This window comes from Kwoniella newhampshirensis, chromosome 6 (assembly GCF_039105145.1).
Source record: "Kwoniella newhampshirensis strain CBS 13917 chromosome 6, whole genome shotgun sequence".
Taxonomy (NCBI): Eukaryota; Fungi; Basidiomycota; class Tremellomycetes; order Tremellales; family Cryptococcaceae; genus Kwoniella; species Kwoniella newhampshirensis.
In genome coordinates, this window is record NC_089960.1 from 1,075,171 (window position 1) to 1,089,593 (window position 14,423).

The following is a 14,423-nucleotide window of genomic DNA, read 5'->3' on the forward strand; positions in this document are numbered from 1 at the left end:
CAGTCAACTCACTCTTGGATCTCTAAACTCTCCAGCTGAAAAGCTGCTAGCTCGCGTCGCCGTCCCCGTTCCACCCATGCCAGCAAGTGCACTTCCAAACCTCCCAGGCGTCCTGGATCCACCGATCACGCCGAAAGCTCCGCCGTTGCCGTTCAAACCCGGACTACCTCTTCCTGAGCTGGGTGTGGATGATGGAGGAGGTAGTCTTTCGCCAGCGGGTTGAGAAGCAGCTCGCCCTTTGTATTGGAATGGTGTGCCCTGTAAGGACACCGCTCTTGCAGGTGAAGGGCGGAAGGGAGGAGCATTGGGATTGGGGCTGTTTATGTTTGGAGACAGCGTCGGTTTTGACGACCGAGACGCAGTGCTCATGTTGAGCGGAAGCTGAGCGGTCCAACGAAGAGAATGATACGGTTTGTGGTTTGAAAATGTGCACCATTTGACAGGTGACCAAAAGACAAGCGGAAAGGAACAAAGTGGAGGAATGAGAAGAGAACGTCAGCGCATGTTGTGGAAAGGAAATTGGCCAGAGACCAGGTCATGAGGTGTGCATCCGCAACTCACCGATTGGTTTGGTTCTCAGATTAATAATCGGAATCAAGGGTTGTGACTTGCCCGCGGATACTCCCTAGATCTGCAGCTTGATTCCAATAGCGGATGAGACAGAAACCTGGTTGTTTGTACTGAGGGATCTGAGCTGTCGCGAGAAATCCGAGTAGTAGCTCCTTGTTGTGCGAGATAAGCTACTGGAGGTGATTCGGAATACGAAATGTCTCTATGTAGCCCGGCCAAATGGTCGATCGGAATTGAGGTCCGGTCGCACAATGTTTTGGAGCGAGCGGCAACAAGGTACGCAATGGTAGGTGAGAGAGTTTGTGTGATGTGCGATGCGGCGGGGTGAATGGGCTCGTTCTGTTTGACGTATCGTGAGTGAGTCTGTCTCTTTCCTTGTCTATCTAACGCCTGAGCGGGTCTAAAGAAATCTATGTGCGGAAACGAGAGGAAAGAGAAGGGCGGAGGGAACGAGACGATGTTGGAAGTGGAGTGTCGTGTGCGACGATGATGATGATGATGAGATGCGAATGACTGTAATCTGATCAGGTGTGTGAGAATTGAATCTGTCTCCGGTCAAGTGGCCCGGGAGCGAAAGAACCAGGAATCGAGATCAGGCGGGTGCAAGAGGTCTGTGGGTGGTGGTAGCGAGTTGCGCAACTTGGGGTGAGTGAGCGGAGAGGAGTGTGCAATCGTCATGATCTGCTTTTTTGGCACCCCCTCCCCCCCTTTTCCTGGCAGTCAGGTGACCGCCTTGCGCCCCCCACCCCCTGATCAGTTTTGAGATCCTCAATGCGGGGCAAGAAGCTGGGGGAAAAGGAGGGTTCCACTGGAATACGTAATCAGTCTGGATCACAGGGGGTTTCACCATGTATATGCAAACGGTCTTGGCACTAAGCGGCATCGACTATGCATGTAACAGGCACCTGGTCAGCAAAATGTCGAGGAGACAGCCTAGCACACTGCTACCGATGTTTGCATAACCAGCATATCGACGACTCTTGGTGCCATCGAGTTGGAAGGCCTAGCTCCACAGCACGATCTTGTAATCGTATTACAATCCGAAATGTAATGAACGCCGTGACCCGGCTGCCACACGATGGTAGCCCCGGAATTGACCGCTTAGAGCTGGTTCTCGGATTTTACCGGATTCAGTCGTGTCCAAGCTGAACGTACGCGCGGCCATCTCAGCTAGATAAGCGCACCTGTGACACATCGTTATCCTCCTCGACATCGCCTGAACCGTTGCAACCACTTTGTCCTCACCGACCCATCAACCCTCTCTGGTCGACGCTCCATCTGTGCCACCTCGTTCTCAGACCTGATTGATCATCGTTTGCGTCCGAAATCATCCCATACCGTCCCACGCCACGGCTTATCGGGGGACAGACGACAGCTGAACCTGAACCCTCGCCACCCGCCAAACGTACAACATGTTCGTTATCAAAGCTACCCTCAAGGACGAGACCAGGCGTCTCACCTTTGAGAGCTCCAAGTTCCCGGCTTACGGGGATGTACAGCAAAAGGTGAGTCCCACGTTACAGTGATACCTCACTGCCTCGTCACGAGGGGTCGTCGAGCATATGAACGTAGTGAATCTAGTGATACCGTCGGATTGTGCTCATGACATTGTTTTTGCAACAGCTTCGTACCATTTTCAACCTTCCCTCGACCGCTCATACCTACTGGGTGAACGTCTTGTTGTTTCCTGATGACGCTAAAGAAGCCAGGATCATGTTCAAGCAACACGTCTGTGATGCTTCAGAGTAAGTGGCGGCGAGGAAGTGTATCACACACCAGGAACGCTCGCTGATGAGATTGTGCTTCACTCTCTCCCTTGACTTTCTGTACGTCCACTTCGTCGTTCTCTTGTGTCATCCAATCTGTGGTCATGCCCGCGGCCATGCAGATATCAATCCGCTCAAGCTCCTTTCCTGCACAACGGTCTGCCCAGCCCAGCATTGGTGTTCACCGTCCTCCTTTCTTCCGACGCCCGACTGAACAGTACACATGGATACCACCGAGCCAACTTGCTTCTCACTGCGGCTGGCGACCTCGCTATTCATATCTCTGCAGTCGAGGAAGAGCTCGCTAAACGAGTGTCCCTTCTCACTTCGCTGGAAGACAAGCTCGTCTTGTGCAAACGGGACGACGATCAGCTCGGCATCTCTTTCTGGACTGACCGAGTTGCAGAGAAGAAGAAGTCTGTCAAGGAACTTGAGACCGAGCTGCTTGACTGTCAAAGAGAATTCGGAACGATGAACGAGCAACTGGACACCGCTGCGTTCCCAGACGGATATCCCCGACAGAGTCTCAGGGAGTACGCAGAGACTGAGGAACGCGAGGAAATCATCCGTGCGCATCAAACGGAAGACGAAATCGCCGCTTGGAGAGCTGGCAACGACTTCGAGAATGAAGGACGACTTTTCCCTCCACTTGAACATGTCCTTCCTCTTCCAGGAGGTCGTCACCGTCGGCATGGACGATACAGGCCTACCCAGCACCCGCCGCATCGGGGGACCACACCCCCCCATTTCGGTGGATTTGGAGCTTACACTGGGCCCCATTACGACCGATCGTCTCGTCAAGATCGTGGCTTCCGAAACTTATTCGATCGAGTCACTGACGTGTTGAATCCGCCTACCCCGGGATCTCTCCTTCCTGCTCAAGAGATCAAGTCGATGTTAGACACCTTTTTGGTCAACCTGACAAACCAACTGGCCACTACCATCGAGGGTGCACCTCGCGTTGCCACAAATGACCCTACCCCAGAGGAGCGACCAATTCCTGGGGCTTTCGTTGACAACAATGCTCAGACCGATGCTCCGATACAAACTCGTCCAGCGGAAGAGGAGCAAAAGGTCAATGCGCCCTCGAGTCAGCTTGGCAAAGGTGGATTTAGGCACCGAAGAATTTGGTGTGATGGTTGTGAAGAGGGTATCCGAGGCGTCAGATACAAGTGCGAGGTGAGTAAAAGTATCTGCTGTAAAGTATCGTTGCTGATCTCCTCTTCCAGCAATGCCCTGACTACGATCTCTGTGGTTCATGCCTTCCATTATTGCACACATCTGACCTCCACCCTTCCAACCACACGTTCAAGGCTATGCTTCATCGCGAGCTTGAAGAACGCATCAAGCTTACGGCTGAGGGCACCAACGAGGAGGAAGTCCGCCACCCCGCCACTTGCGATCTGTGCTCGCTGGCTATCACCGGTGTCAGGTGGAAGTGTCTCAACTGCCCAGACTGGGACAGTTGTGGTTCCTGTGCTGCCACAGTCAAAGAGACTCATCCAGGTCACAGCTTCGTGAAGCTGTACAAGTCAACTGATTACGTTGCCAATGCTGCGACTGTAAGGGCTAGGCAGAACGTGACCCATCCCCATGTCATCTGTGATGGTGAGTCGTTTCTTCTTTACATCAACTCGAACCTCCCGCTCACAATGCCAAACAGGCTGCAACAACCATATCCGAGGGCCAAGGTTCAAGTGCATGCATCCCGACTGCCCTGACTATGACCTGTGCGAATCGTGCGAGGCTTCTCCTTTCCCGGTCCACCCAGACGATCACCCGATGCTCAAGACCAAGGTTCCGCTCAAGGTCAACTTTGCGTCTTCTTACGATGGCTCTGTCTCCGAGGCGGTACCCGCGACTGGTCCCCGTGCACACGGTCGACAAGGTATATCAGGTCGAGCTGCGCACGGCGATGCATTCGGACCCAGGCGAGGTTGCCATTGGCGTCAGCACGAGAATCCCAGCGCTAGTCCCAGGTGGCATGCGAGGGAGCATGTGAGTCAAGCTCAAGCTCGATCGAGGGAGGAAAGCGAGGGAGAGCCTGTTGTGCCTGGTGGATATATCGCCAAGAATCTGTACGATCAGGACGAGTTGGTCGCGAATCTTACAGCGCCCCTCACTCCCGACAACAGAGCCGAGGGAGAAAGCCCAGTGAATGAATTGACCCAAGCACTCCAAGCTATTACCAAATCCCTATCGGGCGCGAGCACCCCGACATACCCTACCAAGGAGGCTGTGACTCCCCTTGACATCTTCTCATGGGTACGCCATGTCACCATCCCTCCAGGCTGTACCCTACCTGCTGGGGCTGAGTTCACCAAGACTTGGAAGCTCAAGCACTTTGCCTCTGGAACTGAGTACGACTTCGATACAGTCAGGCTTGTCCACAAGAGCGATGGTCAATTGGGAGAAAGGTGCAAGGTAGAGATCGAGTATGTGAAGGGCGATGTGAGAGATGGGGACGAGTTTGAGGTCAAGATCAGCGGTTTGATCGTTCCCGATACCAAGGGCAAAGAAATCCTTGAGCACTGGAGGTTTGAAGATAAGAAGGGCGTGGCGTATGGACAGCCTCTGCGACTGAGGTGAGTACAGTCAATATGACTTGCATCTGTACAATTGCTGATGAGGACCTGCAGATTCTCGGTTGAAGACGTGCCAAAGTCGACATCCAACTCGCTGTCATCGTCGTCTGTGATCATGCCTTCTAATACTTCGTCGCCGCTTGCTGCTTCAGAAGTTGTCGTCCAGACCTCAGACTCCAATTCGCTCGTCGCTCCACTGCCTTCCAAGGATATCAAGGCCGATTCGCAAGCGGACGCACACGATGAAGGACATCCCAGTCCCTCTTTCCCCTCAGACGAGAGCTTGGACAACGATATGGAAAGTGTCATGTCGTTTGACAGCTTCATTGATGTCGTCGAGGGTGTCACGACTGTCAGTTCCAGGTCGAACACTATCGATGGGATGGATGACGACGAATTTGAGGTTGTGGAAGGGGAAGACGATACTGAAGATGATCTGACCGCAGATGAGCTTGAGTGAGTGGCGGTGTGGCGTGTCATCTGAGATCCGTAGTTTCCTCTGTTGTTCGTTGTGCCTTTTGTAATCGCCGTGACGTTGTTTTTCTATCATAAACGCAAGTCTGCTTCCCATCTCATCGTATTCTTGTAGTTCTGTCGCCGAAGAAATGTATATCATGCTTTATGCTTTCGACGACTGTCGGTGCAACTTGCGTCGGTTCCCTCTTGATATGGACTTGTGAAAATAATGGAAGTTCGACTTGCTTCCTCCCTGAACCCGACCCGAGTTGAAACCGGACACATAGAGTCAATAGGGTAGACAGTACATCTCAGATCGAGATCGAAGACAAGATTGCTAAAGGGTTTGATTCGACAAGAGTAGAAAGTAGGAAGGAAGATATTGTGCGTATAGAATAGTTGAGATTAGACTAGGGTACAATCAAGATAACCGGCTCGTGAGCTATAGGATGGCGAGACGAGGTCCGAAGCATGGACAGCAAGTTACCATCCTGGATAAGGGGATGGTGCAGGATTATACACTCTCAACAGTCGACCTGTCGAATATACATCAGCACGATTAACCAATCCTTCATCGAGAGGGGGGGCGACTTTAAAACAAAAAAAAAAACATCATATACTCACCTTGTCCCACTTTCATCTTATACAAGAAATTGACAATAGTTTCACCTTCCTTATTCTGACCCCCTCCCAACCCTTTCATCCAATGAGCATTGGCTTTCTCGGCCAATACCTCCCTGGCGGCATTCACATCTGACAGTGTGATCACGCCTCTCTTGATGGTCGGAGGAGGCGGAGGGGGTGTCGGCGTCGGCGGACGTCTGGTAGGGGCCGTTTTGGATCGTGTTGTGGGTGGTTCGATGGTCAGAGGTGAGGGAGATGTAGTGTTTTGTCCATCTTCGTCTCCGCCTTCACCTACCACGGGCGGTTCGTTTGGCTCCATAGCGGATTCCGTGGACGCATTCATGTCCGATGACGGTTGTCCTGTCAAACCCCCATCTGTCACTGGTAAATCGGGAGTGACACCGTTGACAGCGTCAGAACCATTCTCAGGTACAGTAATACCACCATCGACAACGTGATTCACATCTCCCTCTTGCTTCATGGCGAGTAAATCTTCGTGACCAGCAGGATGCGTTACTGTGGACTCGACGCCATTTTGCACCGTCGCCCCAAGCCCATTTTGCACTTGCTCTGATCCAGATTCGGCTGGAGGGACAGCTTCAGGTAGAGGCACAGGAGCAGCTGAAGTGCTTCGTTGTCTGGGTGAGTCGGTGACAGGCGGTTGATCAGGCTGGGAAGCGATAGGGGCGACGGGTGCAGGAGGCGGAACGGTATATAGCTGGTTCGCTGCAAGTGAGGAAAAGGGGATCATTAGTCGTGCATCCGCAGGAGAAATCTGTGTATGACTGATAGAACGTCCAGTCAGTTACACTCACGAGGCGTGCATGGGTCTTCTGACCAGGGCGATACATCCCATCTCGGTAAGAGGTCGTGATATTCCAGATATTTGTACAATGTTTCGACGGACAATTCGTTGAAGTCGACCTGCATATCGTCAGTACACTGTCCTACCTGAATGATCGTGATCGAATCACATCTTCTTTACACGAAGGCATCGCGCAGTTCACAGGTCCATCGTGGCGAGCCCTACGCTACCTCGGCTTTTCACTCACCTTCGTCTTCACGTCTCCAGGTTCTCCCCATTCCTCTTCACGACCTTTCACCATCCCCACGCCAAAGTTCATCGCATTCCCACTCCCATTACCGCCTCTCCCACCTCTAGATCCACCCCCAGCATCACCATCTGGCCCCAGACTCCCTTCTGGCTTTCTTCTCTTCGTCCTCGGTCCTGGGCCCGCTCCACCTCCACCAGCTGCAGCTGCTGTTGATGCCGCAGACGGTCTTGGTCGTTTCGAATTTGGAGGAGGCATGCCCGAAGGCGTTGGTGACAGTGCTGACATGATGAGCCGGTGTGGTTTCCCAAGTGTAGATCTCGGAGAGGTCGGACGTGTCGAGGGTACCTTCAAGAGAGCTTTTGTCCAAGATAGATAGAGGGGCAGAGTTCGCTCTTTGTCGCTCGTTGTTGTCTCTTTGTGGCCGGTTTTTTACAGGTGGAGGTTTCAGGGTATGGGTCATTCATTTGAAGACAACTGATTTACGTAACATGCTTCAGATCACGTGACCGAAGTGCGTTTTGCCGCTCGCAATCCAAAGTTGTTGAAAGCAAAACGGATGGGATTATTGATTGATTGATTGATTGATTGTGCTTAGACTTGACATTCCGTCAACAACAGGATCTACAGGACAAAGATATCAACACCATAATGGTCAGCTGACGTCTGTACACTCTGACGGGAGACAGAGCTGATGAGGATCTGCGCTATAGGGGAAAGCACAGAAGACTAGAAAGTTCGCCGCGGTGAAACGCATGATCAAACCCAGTGATCCTCGATTGTGCGTGAGCCGACCACATCCGTGTCCCACCAATCGGATAGACTGATGCTTTGCGCACAGAAAAGAGAACATTGAAAAAGCTGCAAAGAAGGCCGAGAAGGAGAAGGCTGCAGAAGAGCGTAAAGCTGTGTGAGTTAGCTTTCGTTTTTTATTTGCGATTCCCTTCAAGACGAAGAGGACTGATTTTATATGTCGTGATATCAGTGCCCAAGTCTCTTCATCGTAAGTTCACTGCCAGTCGGTCTCAGGCTACTCGACAACCAGGATAACTCGCTGATCCTTTTCGTCATTTTTCGTCTGATAAGGCTATTCTTGTCGCACAATCCGGACCTAGGACCTCCATATCGCGTCCTCGTCGATACCAACTTTATCAACTTTTCCATCCAGAACAAGATCGAATTGGTCCAGGGTATGATGGACTGTCTAATGGCCAAATGTGAGTGGGGGGGCGGTACAGGCTCTATGTCCCGCTCTCCCTTTCAGCTTTGAGCTTGTCATGCTTGTAAAATGCGATTTGGGCTGGACTGATGGACGATAAAAGGTATACCGACTATCACCGATTGTGTTTTGGCAGAATTGGAGAAACTGGGACCTAAATACCGACTGGCGTTGAGGTGAGCTATGTCCTCTCCAAACAAAATCATATGTGGTCACGCAATCCATGACCAGAAGCTGACATGGGAATGTCGCTGGACATGTAGAATAGCGAAAGATCCTAGATTTGAGAGATTACATTGCGATCGTGAGTGTTCATATCTCTTGCGAGTTTGATGAGCATCGCGGAGGAGGGCGGCGAGCTGATAGTGGCTGGGTGCCTGGGATCACTCTCAGACGGCGGTACATATGCAGATGACTGTCTTGTGAATCGAGTGACAGTCCACAAGTGTTATATCGTGGCGACGGTGCGTTGTCGTGTCAACTGTCACTCAAATTCCTCGCGGTACTCTGATTGACATTGAATCTTCCTCTCTCCCTCTTCGCAGTGTGATCGAGATCTTCGAAGAAGAATAAGAAAGGTCCCAGGAGTTCCATTGATGTATGTCGTCAAGCGACGATACCAAATCGAGAGATTACCAGAGTGAGTCATTGACTGATTGTGACTGACTGTATTCGATCAATCGCAACTTGTGCTGACGATCTTCGGGTAGCGGTGGTGCGTCTTTCATCTAGATGTGATCTGGCCAAGAGGTTCTTCCTGCTGCATTGTTTGTACTGTACTCTTCATGTATATGCTACAAGACGTCTCATGATCAAAAGTAAACTCTACAACATCTCACTCATACAATTTGACACCGCATCAAGCAATCCTTGTCCACCTCTGCACGCCGATCTACCAAGCACATTCCGTCAACTGTATCAACGTCTCGTCAAAGGTCGTCACTCCATGCTCTGCAGAAGAGATCAGCAACTAGTTCGGATTACAGTCAGTACCCGTCGTAACTCACCATAATCTCCTTCGCAAACACCTTTCCGCCACCTAAAACACCCATACGACCTTTCACCACTTTCTTCTCCCTCTTCACCACCTCCTTGTCCTCGTTCAGACTACGTCCTTGCAATTCATGCACCAGATCATCACCCTTCTTCAATCTCTTGATCCATCTCATACTTTCCATCAAGGCCAAAAACTTCTTCAAGAGAGGATCTCCAGATAAGGTCTTCCCGGACCCAAAGATGACCAATTTCTTCTTGGATCGAGTGATACTGACATTGATCCTTCTCCAATCCTTCAACAGATCGCCCACGTTCCCGGAATCATTCGATCGGACAAGGGAGATGAGGATCACGTCTTTGTCCCTTCCTTGCGACTTGTCCGCCGTAAGAATCTCGATGGACGGGAGGTTGGGTTTGATAAGTGATGTGAGGAGTTTGATCTGTTGACGGTAGGGTGTGATAATAGCCAGATTTTGAGACTTGAGTCCTGAGGATGTGAGAGCAGTAGCGAGCTGTCGCAATGGCTTTGGTCAGTCTGTACAACCTGGAATGGTGAATGCGGACTCACTTGTTGAACAAGCTTCGCCTCCACCTCGTTCTGCACCAAGTCTCCCACCCTCGAGTCGAGCGCAGGCACTTCATCTGTGTCCACGAAGACGCACTTTACACTGAGAGATTTTGAGGACATCAGTACCGGTATCACGGTCGCTTTGGATCAGGCCAAATCTACCTTTCATCCATCAATTCTTGAATCCAACATCTTATGTCGTCCAGTCCATGCGCATGTCCCTGCGTGTGCTTACTCCCGAAGATCTCGCCGCATGCTTTCCTATCGTCCAAAATCAAACCTCGCTTCGCCACCTCCTCGCTTCCACACTTCAGTTTCCCCTCATAGACCAGCTGGTTGGACAGCATCATGATATCCTCGTTCATCCTGTATTGATATGAAAGTTCCGAGACCGCTTGTGGGTGTGCAGAGGAAAGATGTTTGAAGAGCGATACATCGAGTCCTCCTTTTCGGGCTTCAGGGTGTCGAACCTGGGTGATGAGCGACTTCAGCATCCCGGCCGACTCGTTGTGTAGGTGCAGAAGCTGAGGGAGACTTGTAACGCACGGTAGGTGGTAGCTGAAAGTGGTCTCCCACTAGTACAAACCTGTCTGCCATTCTCAAAGGTCCAAGACAAGTGGGCAAGGTGATTTGTGACGCTTCATCGACAATACAGTAATCAAATCTTCGTCGGAAGAACAGAGGACTACAGGGTCTGATTAGCTTCGAATGGACACGCCCCGAAGGACCTCAGATCCCACTCACTGATCGATGGCTAAACACGTCGCTGCGACGACGGGTGGTCTCATGAGTCTCGCTTCAATCTGTTCCATGTTTGACGAGCTCTCCATCGCCTCGAGCGTGAGATGCTGTACGTCCGGGTGTACCTAAATCATCACAGGTTGTCAACAACGACGTTTCTCACATTGCTATTCCTTGCACTCTTTGACTGACCTTATCGATGTTGCCCAGTCGCAAGACTCCAAATTCCGCATTCACCAGCTTCATCAAGATCGTATCCACAGCTGAATGCGTATAGCTGGTGAGCAGCACAGTTTTCCCTCGCTCCACCAACATCTTGATGATCTCCGCAACGGTCGTTGTCTTTCCCGTCCCTGGCATACCCAAGATCAAAGAGTAGTCTCGCGCCATCATGACATTATCCATCGCTCGTCTTTGGTCCTCATTCAAACTTTGTGGCAGATCTTCAGCTCGAGACCGCCAAGAAGGCTCGAAATCGGGTCTGTCCAGGTCAACGATCAAGCGCCGTCTTGTCTCGTCTCCATTCTTGGCGTAAAAAAGGTGAGCGAGGTTGTTGCGCATTCGCATCATTCCGCTTGCCATCTCGTCCTTGTCGATTCTAAAAACGACTCTGCGCTCCGTCCCCTCGGTTTCGGACCATTCGTGCAGTCGTCCTGTGCGTTTGAGCAACGCTTCGACATCTATCACGTATGCTACACCGATACTGATAGTCGTGAAGGAGAGTTCCACTACGTAACCGCGTGCAAGACAGAGAAGATCTGGCTCGATCGATAAAGAAACTGGATCGCCTTTGGCAATGTGTCCGGATAGAAGAGAGGATTCAGCAGCTTGTGTTCCATCTCGAGGCGCCCGAACGAACGTGTAGGTGTGGCGATGGATTTTGGCGAGAGATTTGCCGATATCATTTGAGTATGAGTTGATCACCATATCACTGAAGCATCTACAGAGCTCGTCAGTGCGCTTGACCTCAAAATACGGAAACGATCACCAACCTTCCAGTCTTCTCACGGTCCTTTGCGGTCATGGTCCATAGTTGCGATCTGTATCGACCGATATCTTGCTCCTCAACTGTCAAAAGCGTATCCCACTTTTTGAAAAATGCCGCGTCTCGCTGAGACATATGTCCTGTTTTCTCCTGGTACAGCTCAGCGATAGGGTCTTCTGGATCGGGTGGAGCGTTGTCGATGGCCTGATGCATGTGTTTAGCTACATCGTGCTTTGGAGCGGGGCTTGAAAATGACACACCTTGCGATAAAGCATGCAGCTATCGACAGCATAACATGAACGGCATTCCCGAGGATGGTCGATTGTAGACGGCAAAAACACTTCCTCAACGTCTTGTGCATTGTATCCTTGCCCCTCTGATGGCAGTTGAGGCACTCGACGCTTCTTTGATAGCCAATCTGCTAGTTCGTTGCGTGCTATGATCAGAGCCCGTATCTCGTTCTGCTTGGCTTCGACCCGAAGTATAGAGTCGAGTTGCGAATAGTACAGCAGACCCGCGGGGACTGGCACACCTGTGGTGACCTGCTGTTAGCATGTCTGCGTCGGGAGTCGCCACGGAGTACACTCACAGTAACGATCCTCCATGAGCAGTGTGTAAAGCATGGTTTGCGCTCTGTGAGCCATGACACCCACAGATCTTCCTGTTTTGATTTCTAGCGGTGCAACGTGCTCCTCTGCTGAATCTCTCCTGGCTGGATCCCGGATGACTTTTGCCTGGACTGAAGCGTCAACTTTGCCTTTGAGGCCCCATTTCGGTGACCAGATATCTTCTTCGACCTCGTGCAGTCCGTTGATGGCCAACAAACTCGAATTCTCTCCCAGGTTTGTGTGAAGTTCGCCGTCCAACTGTCCAGCGTTTTAGTTCCCGCATCCTCTTGTATGGGTTACCTAATTTGCTCACCTTCGGCTCCGCTCCAACCCATCTCTCGCCAAATACCTCAAAGCCTCGTCCTGCTTTCGCCCCAATATCCTCTCTTACATCCAGGATGCCCATTCCAGTACTCCATATCTCCATTCTTCTCTCTTCCTTCTTCAACTCAATGTCTATTCTCTTGAAAATTCCATCCGCGTCAAAGCTTTGTTCCGCAAGCGCCCCCTGCAGTAAGGTATGTAAAAGATTGCCGTATAGGACAGCTTTGGTGGGTGGGCCAGACGTCTTGACCAGAGTCTGGAGGATCGGTTTGCGCGGGCAGGGCATGGCGTTGGCGATTGAGGTCATGGTGAGCATTAGGTCAGGATGGTGAACCAAGAAAGACGAAGGGTCCTTGAAAGTGATGATAACCAGAGAAGTAGACCGGTGTGCAATGCAAGGAGAGATGATGTTGATGATGTTGCCTGCAGGAAGATTGCGTTAGATGTATATCGACAATCAGGGGATGCCGCACCAACCTTTCTTGATATGCAAATCTGCCCATCGTTCTTTGAGATGTACAACGCGTCGATCACCACTCTTGGTAAGGGTCACAACCAAGGTCTATTCTGGACATCAGCCTAACCCCTTCTGAGAGCAGAACACACAAACCTTCCCATACGACGTCCCACCGAGCTCGTCCGAAATGATCTCGGACGGCTTTGGAATCGTACCGTCTCCGAATCGGAGGCCATCGAAGACCGCGTCCACTGTACACCGGACCCAGGGTGTCGGTGTGTACCCAGGCGGAGCAGGAGGTACCACAGGATTGATGATGGGATATCGTAACTATCAATGAGCGTCAGCTGCGACGACTTGCCAGTGCTGAGGTTGCTCACTTGTGGCGGGCTTGGCGCGAGAAGGTCCTCGTCGAAAGCCGACAGATCGCCGAAATCAAAGTCAAAATCATATAGTTCGTCTTGAAGCAGTTCTGGTACAACCTTCTGTTCCCTAAGCTCCTTGTTCCCAGCGCAAGTCAGGGCTTTGAGCTCTTCTTCGACCAGTGCTCGTTCACGGTCGATCTTGATAGGTTTAACCGGTAATATGGCTGGCCCGCTCTTCACCTCAGCTTTCACAGAAGAAGGAGCGAAAGCAGAATTGACTATCTTCCGCTTCTGAGGCAACCACTTTGTTGGAGATAGCGGCCTCTTTCGTTTGCCAGGAGATATTTTGATTTCGATAGGTGCAAGGTTCCTTCTCCCCTTTTGTTTCGATGGAGATATTTGCGATGATTTGACAGATCTAGGATGTACGGGAGATGATTCAAGACCTTCGAACATGGTGGCATCTAATCCAGCCATGAGATCTTCCATCAAAGCCTTTTCGTCATTTCCCGATGCCTCCTCGTATGATTGCTGCGAATGTCTAAGGACATTGCTTCCGAGCCCTGCAGAGTTCTTCGATGAGACCAGTGGTCGATTCGAAGCAGTAGCAGCCTTCTGCGGAGAAGCCAACCGAGGTCGCTCATTCCAAACGAGAACCTTAGGACGATTCTCGTCGATCCGTTGACGCGCCGTCTTTGACCCGAATGGACTGCTTGTCCCGCTCGAGATCGAATTCGGGGTCAATGGTAGCGAGACCTCCCCTTTACTAGGTCGCGTCATCGTGTACAATCCGATGGGGACCAGATACCAAGATTGAGACTGGATAGAAACAAAAGAAGGATGAGGAGAAAGAAAAACAGGCGATGTGAAAGAGCAAACTAATGTTTTCAATGGCAAGGACACACGCGTCAAACCAAGATCACAGTCACGTGTCCGGGGATTTGTTCTTACGTAAGACAGCCTCCACTTGCGCTTTCCAGCGACGAGCAGCAACAAGCCCGGCGCTCAGAGCTGGGACGATTTGACACTCGCTACTCTTGTTCTGTGTCGTCTGCACCTTGCTTAGTCTCCCTTGACCATCTGCACGCAGGAGAGGAGAAGGACGAT

General features: G+C 51.3%; 5 protein-coding genes across 5 annotated transcripts; 2 read left to right on the forward strand and 3 right to left on the reverse strand.

The window, feature by feature from the left end:
- Positions 1-3: 3 nt before the first annotated feature.
- On the reverse strand, positions 4-369 carry IAR55_003555 (uncharacterized protein; the record flags this gene model as incomplete). Its single annotated transcript, XM_066946662.1, has 1 exon — positions 4-369. The coding sequence occupies one exon, from the start codon at positions 367-369 to the stop codon at positions 4-6; it is 366 nt and encodes a 121-aa protein (XP_066803054.1).
- Positions 370-1,982: 1,613 nt separating this feature from the next.
- On the forward strand, positions 1,983-5,381 carry IAR55_003556 (uncharacterized protein; the record flags this gene model as incomplete). The annotated part of the gene is made up of 6 exons (XM_066946663.1): positions 1,983-2,075; positions 2,194-2,315; positions 2,459-3,515; positions 3,566-3,944; positions 4,000-4,921; positions 4,976-5,381. The coding sequence occupies 6 exons, from the start codon at positions 1,983-1,985 to the stop codon at positions 5,379-5,381; spliced, it is 2,979 nt and encodes a 992-aa protein (XP_066803055.1).
- Positions 5,382-5,860: 479 nt separating this feature from the next.
- Positions 5,861-7,341, reverse strand: IAR55_003557 (uncharacterized protein; the record flags this gene model as incomplete). The annotated part of the gene is made up of 4 exons (XM_066946664.1): positions 5,861-5,913; positions 6,002-6,727; positions 6,817-6,925; positions 7,054-7,341. The coding sequence occupies 4 exons, from the start codon at positions 7,339-7,341 to the stop codon at positions 5,861-5,863; spliced, it is 1,176 nt and encodes a 391-aa protein (XP_066803056.1).
- A 363-nt stretch (positions 7,342-7,704) lies between these two features.
- IAR55_003558 (uncharacterized protein) lies at positions 7,705-9,004 on the forward strand (the record flags this gene model as incomplete). Its single annotated transcript, XM_066946665.1, has 10 exons — positions 7,705-7,707; positions 7,767-7,834; positions 7,895-7,963; positions 8,039-8,056; positions 8,140-8,270; positions 8,376-8,448; positions 8,536-8,576; positions 8,666-8,736; positions 8,818-8,912; positions 8,983-9,004. 10 exons carry the CDS (start codon positions 7,705-7,707, stop codon positions 9,002-9,004), a joined length of 591 nt encoding a protein of 196 aa, XP_066803057.1.
- A 207-nt stretch (positions 9,005-9,211) lies between these two features.
- Positions 9,212-14,096, reverse strand: IAR55_003559 (uncharacterized protein; the record flags this gene model as incomplete). The annotated part of the gene is made up of 14 exons (XM_066946666.1): positions 9,212-9,223; positions 9,280-9,780; positions 9,837-9,936; positions 9,999-10,306; positions 10,383-10,521; positions 10,581-10,702; positions 10,770-11,517; positions 11,570-11,766; positions 11,823-12,094; positions 12,152-12,428; positions 12,484-12,917; positions 12,972-13,056; positions 13,105-13,281; positions 13,332-14,096. 14 exons carry the CDS (start codon positions 14,094-14,096, stop codon positions 9,212-9,214), a joined length of 4,137 nt encoding a protein of 1,378 aa, XP_066803058.1.
- Positions 14,097-14,423: the final 327 nt, after the last annotated feature.